Below are 12,151 nucleotides of genomic sequence, written 5' to 3'. Positions count from 1 at the left end.
TTCTCGGGCTTGTGCTCAGATTGTTGGAGCACATCTCTTTCTGCCGCCAGCAGCTTCTTGCAACTGCATTTCAAAGCTGCGGGTGTGTCAATTTATTTTAAAATCTCAGCTAAGATCAGTGGTTCTGATCGTCTTACTACTTCATTGCTTTATTCTTTCTGTTCTTCTTTCTTGTGTTGCTTTTTTACTGAGCCATATTAAAGCAGGAAAATTGTCTCAAAATATAAAATAGCATTTTAAAAAAAATAGTTATATGAACAGGGTTTTTTAAAAAGGTTTTACTGAGACAGACATAATTACCAACTGGCATCATGGTGCTGATAGAGATATTTGCTGTTTCAAAGTGTATTTGTAGCTTTGTTGAACATCCTGTTGACTTTCTTTTGCTATGAAAGAAAATAGTCTTCGTTTCTTCCTTGTACGCCGAACTTTTTGGATGTGAAAACCTTTTCCTTCCCAACTGAGATGGAGTTGAAATATCTTGTAGCTCACATCCCGCACTGCCCTTCATTGCATAAATGTAATGAGTAGTTTAAAGAAAAGTGAGCCATCTGAAACAGGATGGGCTGATCCCATTATCCATTAATTGACCTGAGCTTCTTGTTTTATCCTAGTTCGGCTCGAGAAGAAACGCAAGTGCTAAAGCAGACTATGTCAGCTCAGGTTAAAGGTAGGAGGAAGGAGAGAGACAATTTAAGCTCAACCAGGCTACTCAGGTGCTGTAGAAGACCTGAAATACTCCCTTGGTCTGAGGCTGGATTCCTCCATCCCCTTCCGTCTTGCAATTAGTTGTTACATAAACTACCAGTTGCCTGCACCCTCAGCTGCTGGTCTTGGTTGACTTGGAACACTAGGATCCAGGCCTTCTAGTATGACTTGTTATTTAATCTGGTCAGTTTCCAGTGTCCCTGTTTTACTAGAGTTTATTTAGTTTTGTCATGCTCTTTAATGAAGACTGACAGTTGGGTTTGTCCCCGTGCCCCACACATTTTCCAGAGCGGCTGCCTTTTCTTCGGAAGCCCCCATACTTCATGAGAGTGCAAAGCTGTATTGGGTAAAGAAGTCTGATTAAGTAAATGGTGAAAAGTCATGTTTTAGTAATACAAGGCAAGCAAGACAATGTCTGTTATTGGACCAACTTCTGTTGGTGGAAGGTGCAAGCTTTCGAGCTCCGCTGAGCTCTTCTTCAGCTTTGGGGAAAGGAGCTCGAAATCTTGTACCTTCCACCTCCAGAAGTTGGTCCAATAAAAGATATTACCTAACTAGGGTTGCCAGCCCTCCAGGAATTAAAGATTCATCTTTAATTAAAGATAATGTCATGTGATGAATCTCCAGGAATTCATCCAACCAAAGTTGGCAACTCTGTACCTAAGCCACTTTGTCTCTCTCGTATCCTGGGACCAGCATAGCTCCAAAACCGCTGCAACCAAATGTTTAGAGACTCACACAACTCCAGCTATCTTCACTGATGCTCCTTGTGTTTTGCAGCCAGCCACTCTGTCTGTTGCAGATTAATTTTCTGGAGGCATCTCTGTTTGAATGGTCCTCTCTGGCTGGTGGTGGTTCAGAGCCTTTGTAAGGGGCCTGTATTTAATTTCTGTGTTTGTTTCTTTGTTAACTAAGATTAATCATTAGCAACAGAGAAACAATTATCCCTAATCGTGCACAGTGTTAACTGTTCTTTGGCTGGGACTGTAAAGTTTCTGGGGCAGGGACCATGTCCCTCTCTCTCTCTTCTGTAATGCACTGTGCGATTCATGGTGCAACATGAATAGTAAATAATGCATTAAAATGGGGTGCCATTGGTGGAATTTCCCCCACCTCCTCTTATCGATACAACACCACTCACCATAATATCTCTATTTAAATGCCACATCTCTACTCATGGCCTTTAAGTGCTTAGGGCAGGGGACTGGGAATAAGGATTCCTGAATTCTGTTCCTGTCTGCCATTGATTCACTTTGTGACCTTTGGTAAATCACTTCATTTCTCTGTGCATCAGTGTCCTCCATCTGTAAAACGGAGATAAAGATTCAGTTTGTAAGCACTCAGAGATTCTCTGTTATAACGTCATGTAGAAGGGCAAAGTCTTTAAAGGTGCGTGTTTGCTAGCTGATTACTTCAGCATAGTGTCAGTGATGCATGGGACCTCAGGGTGCCACTCTAGTAGCTGCTTGTTGTATATTTCACAGGAGATCAAATGATTACGCTTTGACTTATACATGCTTCTTTCACTTACTGCCAGCAATCTCCATCTTCCAGTGTTACGTTTCTATAGGAACTCCCAGCAGTGCCTGCTGCAAGATATTATCAGCCAGTCTCAGGCTGGGCACAGCAGGTCCAAATTCAGCCACGGTGCTGCATCTGTTTACACCGGAAGCTGTATTTGGTCCTAGTTTTCCTCTTCTCCATGCCACTGCTCCCCCTCAGTTCTCCAGTTTTGTTCCTGGCCTCTACCTGAGGGCAGTTACTGATGCAGATTTCTAATGATCCCATCAGAATACCTTTTACACTGTCACAGATTCACAGATGACTAGCTCTAATGAAAGATAGCACCTGGTTATACTGACTCCAATAGTATGACCAGTGCCCAGAGGGTAATAAGGGAGTTGCCCCATTTTTATTGACTTTTTACCCGTGTCGAAAAAAGAAAAATCTTTAATTTCCTATTCCTTCCTGTAAGGCACCACAAGTAGTTATTGACAGTTTAATTATATGCTAGACAATTGTTTGTTTATAGAAGAAGTGTGATTCATGGTTGCTGTGACTGCCAGTGGAACTGGAAGGGGTTAATAGCCTAAAATTACATCAGCCATGCTGGAGAACAATAAACAGGAAGTACTCCAGAAATTAAATTTAAACATTTGTGACTAATGTTGACTTTTACTCCTTGGTCAGTTCAGGAGGTATGGATTGCAGTCTAGGTTATTACTGGTTACTAATTATACCATTGGTTTGACTATGGTTGGCCGAAATGAAGCAAAGGGGGAATTGGGTCATTGGATGATCTTGTTTTTGCTGTCATTCCCATATTAAGTGTTGTCTCATATGGTATGGTGTTTGTGGAGTGGTGCCTGCAGAGAGAAGTCTCTAACTGGTAGTTTAATCCTAAAAGTTAGTTGTTGTATATAAGAGATTTTACAAAACCGATAGGGTAATAAAAATGTTTTCAGGGTTAAAAATAATCATTGGAAATCAATGTAGTTGTTTGAATTAAAACTTTCCTCAACAACCTTTGCAACCCTGCATGGGAACCTGTGTAAGTGAAACTGATTAGACACCGTAGTGAAACTGACTAACCATTTTCACTCTGCAATACTGACAAAAATGAACCGGTTAAGAGACTCAATAATATAAACTAAATTAGATTTTTAAAATCAATTTTAGTAAAAAATGTGAGAAAGGCTACTATTTGCACAGGACCATTAGGGGACTTCTGCACCTTCTGTTTTGCATCTGGTACAGAACATTGTTTGAGACAAGATACCATACTAGATGAACCATTGGTCTGTTCTAGTTTGGAAATTCCTGGATAAGGCTATTCCTATTTTTAAAAGACATAACGGAATTTTCCCCTTAGCTACATCAGCAGAATATGCTGTAAACTGGGTTTAGTATAAACTGGGAGCGTTATGGACCATGAATTTTAACCAGACAACATAAATTAGTCTAATACATTGAAAGCAATGGCTGAATTATTGTGTTTTTATTACTTTGGTTATCAAGGGGGGAAAGAAACTTAATTATTTTCATTGCTTTATGATTATGACTACAACAATCTGACCAAGCCAAAAATGGATACGTAGTGAGCACTCTCACCTTCCAACTAGCTTATGTGAGGGGGGCGGGGGGGAATAGCTCATCCAGCTTGTACTCACAACCATATTAAGGTTTTTACGAATGAAGGCTGTTCAGCTGGCAGGTGAGCCATCCCTGCAGCTGTGGTTAGAAAAATCCTTTGAAGCAGGTCAAAACTCCAGACTCTTGGGTGGTGGTTTTTGAGGGTCGTTCTCCCCCTGCCCCATTTAAGGTTCTCTTTGTAAATATTTGTAGTGTTTGATTCCTTCCTTCCCACCCCCACCTCCCCTTTCAGATTTTTTTTGAAATTTTGCACAACCTTCAGACCCTTGTTCTGCCAAGGAGTGCCTTGGACATCTAGAGCCCTTAGTTGTATTAATAGGACACTGGAGGAAAAAGGGGGATTTCGCTGCTGGAGACCCAGCTGGCACTGCTGTTTGGGAAGATCACAGATGCCGGAGCTGAAGCTGACTCCAAAGGGAGATATACTTTATCTTGAATGTTGTACCAGGATCTGGGATGTTATTCCACTGAAGCTTGCATCCAAAAATCCTTCTCTACGAAAGAGCTTGGGGAACATGTTTTTTGACATTGTCGCATGTGAGGCCAGCTATTCTTGTTCGCTTACATATTCCTTATCTCTCCCTCCTTCCTTTTCCAGGATTCCGTTCAAGATTGGGCAGCCCAAGAAACAGATTGTACCCAAGACAGTGAGTAAACCAATTCCCCCTTTTTAGATCCAGTCTGTGATCATGTGGCTGATGAGTCAAGCCAGCACTTTGACTCGTCCCATTTTTGTGTGTGTATGTGCGAGGGGAATGTGAGTGAGCAGAACCTGTTGCTGTGTTTGACCATCACATCCTTGTGCTGTGGGTGAGGGGGAGTCCCAGCTACATGCAGTATTTTGGTCTCAGGATCTGTTTGTTAAGGGAGGGGGCTCTTTCGTTCTGGCACGGTTTTCCTAGGAGATGACTGAACATGCTTCCTTCCTTCCTTCTTTCAGCAATGGCTTGTTTGTTCATCCTTTCTGAGCAGATGGAGGAGGGGGAGTGGTTCAGATCGCTGAATATAACTGTTTCCAAAGGAAAGCTTATCAGAGGAGGCTGAGATGCTTAGTACTCAGGCATGAATTAATTTGTACTGCACAGCATTTGCTTTAAAAGAAAATTAAAAAAGCATTTTGTATTCTGATGAATTTGAAAGTCCTTTCCCAAGTGCTGTTTCTTGCAGCTGGCTGTGGTATTTTCCCTGCCTAAGCAGATGGTCCTTGTCCTGTGAAAGCTGTAGTGCTCACAGTAGCAATCCCTGAATTAACCTGTGTACCTGCTTTAAAAGAAGCGTCCTGATCGCTAGTGTGACAGAGACATTGGCTTTATAATTATAACTGCATTGGTGAACTAATCCCCTGTACAGACTAACATTCCTGATCCTTCCTCTGTGGGACACCCACCACTGCTAATTCCTTCGGTTGCGTGGGTTACTTGTATTAAGGTGCCAAAGATACTTTTTGTGGCATGAAGTTTCCCCTTGAGACGGAGGGTTTACTCTGCCACTTCCCAATATTGATGAACTGTAATCTTTTATTTAAAGGATGGCGTCGTTCTGTGGTGCTGCAGAACGGCAGCTTTCTGCTTCAAACTGGCAGTGCAAAATTTAAGCAAGGGACCTTCTTAAAGAACGGCAATGTTGAAACCCTAATCAGGGCTTTTGACTCCTTTTCACTCTTCTGTGGTCTTCCCAAGTTCTAGTGATCCAGACATCATGTGTTGAATGCTGCTCTCTGCAAAGAAATACAACCCCCAGCCTCAGGCAAATCCACTGGATCCCTGTTTATTTCAAGATCCAGTTCAAAATTACCCTTTTTTTGGTTTGTAAATCCCTCGTTGACTTTCTCTATCGGATCGCAGAGATGCTGACTCCCTCACTTCCTTACTTGCTCCATCCACCTATCTAGCACTGGTTTCTTCTCTGCTGGCGCAAGGGCCTTCTTCTCTGCGTCTCCTGATGGCTTGAACAGTGTTTTTGGACATTTCCTCCCCATCTGATTTTTGTGTCTCATATGAGTATATATTCTCTTTGTCTGTACCTGTTAATTTCCCTTTCCCTGTGCCATAACATATTGTTTAACTATGTAAAGTGTTTCAGGATGCAGTTTGCCTGAAAGTCCTTATACGACATAAACCTGTATCACTGCCCATAGTGCCACACACCAAGGTCTCCACCGTCACCTCTGAAGCTAGCCCTCCTAATGGTAGAGCAGGAGCTCGGATTGAATGAGAGTTAATATTTGAACCTTCCAGATCTCTCTTTGCTCTCAGTTTGCAGTGGATTCTGCCCTAACACTCTTCCCTCCTGGTATGCCTTGTGCCTGGCATTTTGGATGGTGGCAGTATGGGGATGTCTGTTAGCTCCCTGGGTCTTGTCTTTCAATGTGGAGATACAGTATATCATAGACAAATACAAGAGATCACTCTCCAGTTCCTTCCTGAGCTTTTGTAGCCATTTTCCTCTTGCCTATCCAGTTACAGGGATTTCTCCAGCACATCCACAAATAGAGATAAACTGGCAGTTATGGGCTGTAATTTCTGAAATAAAAACCTTTTGTCAAGTTCAGCGTGTCCAAGGGGCAAAGTTTCATCCAGGACTGTTACTGGTTCCAAGCCTTTTCCCCTTCCCCCTGCTCTTCATCTGTCCCTCCGCTTCCCAAATTCAGCAGAAGTGCTGAGAGTTTGAATGTTGATGACATGGTAACCTGGAGAGAGTTGGAAATTTTTACCTGGCCTCCACTATGCCATCTTGTTAATTGTAACAATACTCTTGGGACAGATGTGTGCCAAACAGGAAGCATGGAGCAACGTAACTGCACAGGGTAAGTGTAGAGTACAGTCCTTCAAAGAACAAGTCCTTAGAACAAACGACAGGAAACTACCAATCTCCCTTGAGAACCTGACCTTCAGATTTATACTCCTCTTAGTTTCAGGGTATGGAAGTGATGCTTTGTAGCTCATCTAGTTAGCTTAGACCTCCGAGTTTACCTCCCCCTTGCAGGCTGAGACATTCCATCTGTGCGGGCTTTTGTGAACAGCAGTACAATCTGCTTTAGCTCTCCATTTTATTCCAGATGTTGGCCTCTGGAGGCTGCTGCAGGAAGTGGGAAGGTGTGGCATCTCCAGGGCTCCATCCAGAGCTCATCAGAAGGGAAGCGGTTATGGAGAGGCTCTCCCACTCACAAGATTGTACCACAAAAAAAAAAAAAAAGAAAGAAAGAAAGAAAGAAAGAAAGTCAGTTGTCAGAATTTAGCAGTTGGCTCCCACCAGAGCATGCTAGTTTCAACATGGGGAGAGAGACAGAGTCATTCTGACATGGCAGGCTTCGCTCACCAAAGCTTTTGTGATTACAAGGCTCTAGTACGAGCAGAAGCACTGGAAACTGGGCTGCAGTAGGAATTAGTCACGACTCCTTGTGCCCACTCGCTGTTGATCCTTTGAAGAAGGGCAAAGTGTCAGCCACAGTTTAGCTCTTCAGGTAGAAGGAAACCCCTGTAGGAAATACCAGCTGGTGAACTGAAGTGATCTCCTGCCCCCTCATGCATGGCACTACTTTGTTTCCACCTAAACCTGGGCAAATCCAATTCCAGACGGAATAATCTCCCCCCCCCCCCCCGCCCCCTTCCCCTGAAAAGAGCATCTGGCACTGAGCTCGTACAGAGGCGAGGAGATTGGGTGGGAGGATCTAATATACAGAGAGGACCTGCTGTCAGGGGAACGATAGAGGACATAATAACGCAGCCCAATTAAACTAATGCCCAGCGATAGGACTTAAACCTGTTAGAATTATATCTGTGTGCAGAATGTTTATTGTTTAAATCCACTACGCAGTGGAAGCCTCTTATTGTGGAGACAGTCCCCTCCACCCCCAGGACAACTTCACTTTAAGCACAAGGTTACACTGTTCAAGCTGCAGTGCGGCCCCAGCTAACGGAAGTTCGTCTCTGTCACCCTGGGGTTGTACCAGACTCTTCAGTGGGGACTGGGTCATCTGAGTTGGAAGGTGGCTGAAAAGAATGGCTGCTTGTGCCTCTCCACAGTGAGCACAGCCTCCCATCACTGCCAGGCAAAGCAAGGGAAGCCAGTCAGCTCATTTTCTCTCTTGGAAGAGGGGGATCCAGAGCATAGCCTCCCCCAGTAACCTTGGGCGAGTTGGTCAGGGGTTCCCCCGCCCTCAGTCTGCTCAGTTTTGGGGTGTATCCTTCCCCCACTGCGGTGCTGGTTGACCTTAAGGGAGTTGGCTGGGCAGGATTGAGTGTGTGTGTTCCAGAGCTCACAAACCTGGGTTGCAGACTTCGGAGTCTGCTCGACCCTGCTCCCTTGTTTAGCCAAAGATTTTGGTGTCCCCTGAGACCTTTGGGATAACTGAGCTTCATTATAACAAGAATTCCATCACAGCAAGTTTGCCATATTTAGTTTCCACTGTGCACGACTAACCTTTTAAATCTCTAATACGGGAGTAACAGCATTGGTGGGATGAAATTAATGGGCCTGGTGAATTAGGTGACTGCGTCTATTACACTCTCCCTTCCACCCCCTCTCATTAAAGCTGCGGTGGGGTGAATCCCCTCCCTCTATTCTGAAGCTGCATGTGATGCTCTTTGGGGAATGGCATATGAGCAGCATTGATTTTGTGCACTGCTTATCCACCCATAGCCTTACTTAGAAGATGGGTAGGTATGGCTTGCTGGTTTGCGAAGTCCACAGAATCCTAGTCATGGGTGTACAGGCTCGTATTCCGGCTTCACTTCATTTCAGGATTATTTTGGCTCAAGGTACTCGACTGTCAGACACAAAGGGGTTATTGTGTCTTGTGCTAATTGTTCTGCTGCACCCAATTTATGCACACAACTTGCATTGTCTAGGTGGGATCTTTGTTGTATTTGATGGGATGGCACATACCCAGCAGAAGTTTGTGGTTATAATAACATTTTTGGCTTAACTACACAGGTTTTTCTCTTCCCTCTTGTTGCCAAATCCCATTAAGGGAGTCTGAGTCCAATGGAATGACGCCATGTGGAAATCAAATAGCACCCTTCCTCCAAGAGAGTAAGAAGGCTCTACACAGTACTGCCTTCCCATCCTCTTGTGGTGCTCATCGGTCTTGCATCATTTCCTCTCTACCACATTGCTGATTACGACCCCCTCTTTGAGTTACAAAGATTCTATCGTGGCTGGAAAGCCCAAAGTTTGACCCCTTCTTGGATCTGTTACAAAGTCAATGTAATTCACTGGGGAGTTTTAAAGAGCACTTCAGTTAAAAGTCCTAGGTCTGCACTCGGGAGCAATCTTACAATAACTAACCAATGTTCATGGAGCAAAAAGCATTTCATTAAGGAAAACAGATTTTGGTTTCAAGCTTTTGGTTTCCAGAAGTGAGTGAGGTGGATTGGAGGGAGGAATTATTTGACTGTGGAAACTTACCTAGCTGGTTTCATTTCTTCAGAGTACCTCTAGTACTTGTTATTTTTAATTTGTTAACTCTATGAGTAGCTATTTGCTTTACATGTCAGATGCCTATGGCCACTAAGTTTCCAGGCTGGTGAAATCTAAGTGAGAGCTGAAACGAGGGTGACCAGATACCAAGTGTGAAAAATCAGGACCCGGGGAGGGGTGGGGGGTAATAGGTCCCTATATAAGAAAAAGCCCTGAATATTGGGACTGTTCCTATACAATCGGGACATTTGGTCACCCGAGCCAAAACTGCTGGGTTCTATGCATAACGTGCTTGGTGTTCCGTTCCCTTGCAGCCCACTGCATTTGTCTCTTTCAGCCACCTGTTGTATCTTTACATAACCCCGGATTGTGAGCATTCTGGGGCAGGGGACTTATTTGTGTCGCATGATGGTCCATGAGCCTCGATTGGAGTCTCTGGGTGCTACTGTAATAGAAATAATAATTAATAGTAGCTAGCAGAGGCACATGGGTGTGCAGAATGCAGTGACTGGTAGCCAACTGTTACTGTGGGGGTGAAGCAAGAATAAGGCTTGGGCAGCTGTCTCTATAAATGTCACTGGGGATGTGAGTAGGGAGGGGTGTTTGATGGGCTGCCTTGTGAAGAAGAGGATTCAGTCCCTGATATGCAGAGTGCACACAAGACGACTAGGCAGGGAACCCAAGAAAGATAGGACAGGATGAGAGTTGGAGGGACACGTGTACTCCACATAGAAAAGTAACTTCTGTGTGAGAGTTGTGGCCTCCCTCATATCAAATAGACTGAGAGATACCTTTGTTTCACCCCAAGGCACTGCAGGTAGAGGGGAGAATTGAAGGGGTAAGTCAGCAAATGTCAGGAACTGCTCTGCATCTTTACATTCCATTTCATCCCGAGCCACCCCACCCCTTGCAACTAAGCCTAGGAAGAACTGATCGCTGACCAAATGAAAGGGAAATTCTTCTGAATAGTATATCCGCAATGGGATGGAGCTTCATGCTGAGAACAGGGGGAATAATACCATCAGCCGTCAAAGGATTCAAGCCTGAGTCATGTCGGCCCCCTTTGGTTTGCAACCAGGACAGTTCACATAAACATATAAATAGAATGCAATAGTCTGGGGTTATTTTTACAGCCGGAACAACCATAGAAACATAGGGTGATTTTACTATGTGCTGGTTACCTGACCTGAAGCCACCAGCTGTCGTGGATTTTTGCAGAGCTGTGAACCAGGCATTGGCTATGCAAGCTGCCCCCTCATTGATCCACCCTGTCCTGGAGGGACCAATTTTAGCAGTGAGAAAGGGAGATCAGTCTCTGTGGAGCTTTTCGGTCTACAGAGACAGCCAGCGTGGGTGCCGGCAGTAGTGGTCTCTGTTGGTCTGGACACGTGTCCCCTTGGAATTTGACTGAAGCTCACCAAACTCACTATCCACCAAACAGCCATCAGATTGCAGTGAGTCTGTCACGACTGACTTTGGGTGGATTTGAACCTGCAAACTAAGAAGATATTTAAGAAAGAGGGATTGCAAAAACTGAGGGTGACATTTACACCTGTAGGTCTCCACTTTAAAACGTTGGCCTTAGAGCAATTGGAATTGAAAACCAAGGGGGAATTTTATTAAATGTTGTTGTTTCTTTAGCTATATTTTGCTGCTGTGAGTCTCAGTCTCGAATGCCTGGAGCAGCATGGAGTGCATTTTAAAAAAAAATACTCTGGTTCATTCTAGTCTTGGCTGAGCGCAACACTTCACTGCTTGTTTAATAGCGTGGCAGCTTAACCACAAAAAAGAACCCAGTTTTGATCCCATGACAACAAAAGTACATGTTTACTCTTGGCTGGTCAGTTGAAATCCATGTGCTTTATTTGGTTGATAAGATGTGGAACGAATGTGGAAAGTATGTGTTAAAACAGTCCACCTGGAATGAGAGCACCGTGGAGTATCGTATCTCATCGGAGGTTTTCTGTCAGGCAGCAGGTTGGAATAGGAAGTAATTGATGTCATATTCGGAGAATACGTCTCTGCTTGGGTGATTTTTTTTTTTTTTTTTACTTGTATACTCTTTGGGGCAGTTACTCTATCTTCATCTCTTTGGAAAGTGCCCAGCACACTGAGAATGTTACTGTAATTAAAATAATAAAATTGTTTACTCGTCACCCCATGATTTGGTGGATTTCTGTGTAATAGGGTCATGTATTAGAATCTGGGGGGGGCATGGAGACCCAGTGATATCTTGAGGTTTAGAAAGGGGCCTTTGGTTACCTGAGCTGATGGAGACAGAGGGTATGGTGCAGAGAACGTATAGTTTCATAGGAAGTGATCAGAAAAGAAGTGCTAAAATACAAAATTTCCAGTCCTTTGGGACAACCACAGTAGTTAATCTAAGAACTCAGCTGTAGCAGCCAGTAGCCACTGCCGCCCCTTCAGTTGTGCAGTCTCTTGTGGAGCTTGAACTGCTTCAAAGCCAGTTTCAGGTCTAAGGCTTGGAGCAGTCCGGATTCTGTGGTGGATTAGAACCTATGGATTAGAATGGGAGTTGGGAGGAGTGCTGGGGCACATCACAGAGGCAAATCAGAAGGGGAAAGGAGGAGGAAGCCCAGAATACCTGTTACTGAAGCCTGAAGAACCAATATTGGTGACCTAGAAATCCAAAACAGTTGCATGCAGAGAAGACAGATACTTAATAATTTGCAAAGGGCAGTGTGGAGTGCTTTAAATTTGATGTCGGAAGAGAGAGAGGCATGCCCCCAATCTCATTCTCCATTACCATGGGTGAACGTGTGCACACAGTGTTTCTGGACCCCCGAGCAGAAACATTTCTCATATGACATGCTCCTCTTCTGAAACACTGAGCAGGGCTGTGTAAAGC

General features: G+C 44.2%; 1 protein-coding gene across 1 annotated transcript in view; it reads left to right on the top strand.

The window, feature by feature from the left end:
- The window catches only part of BIN3 (bridging integrator 3), a 54,010-nt gene that overhangs the window by 12,900 nt on the left and 28,959 nt on the right, over window positions 1-12,151 (top strand). Inside the window, exon 2 of the mRNA XM_048828988.2 lies at window positions 4,460-4,508. Coding sequence (XP_048684945.2) covers window positions 4,460-4,508 — 49 coding nt within the window. The remainder of the gene's footprint in view (window positions 1-4,459; window positions 4,509-12,151) is intronic.

Source organism: Caretta caretta, chromosome 26, assembly GCF_965140235.1.
Source record: "Caretta caretta isolate rCarCar2 chromosome 26, rCarCar1.hap1, whole genome shotgun sequence".
NCBI lineage: Eukaryota > Metazoa > Chordata > Testudines > Cheloniidae > Caretta > Caretta caretta.
Note: the sequence above shows the minus strand (reverse complement) of the source record. Positions and strands in the feature narration are given on the sequence as shown.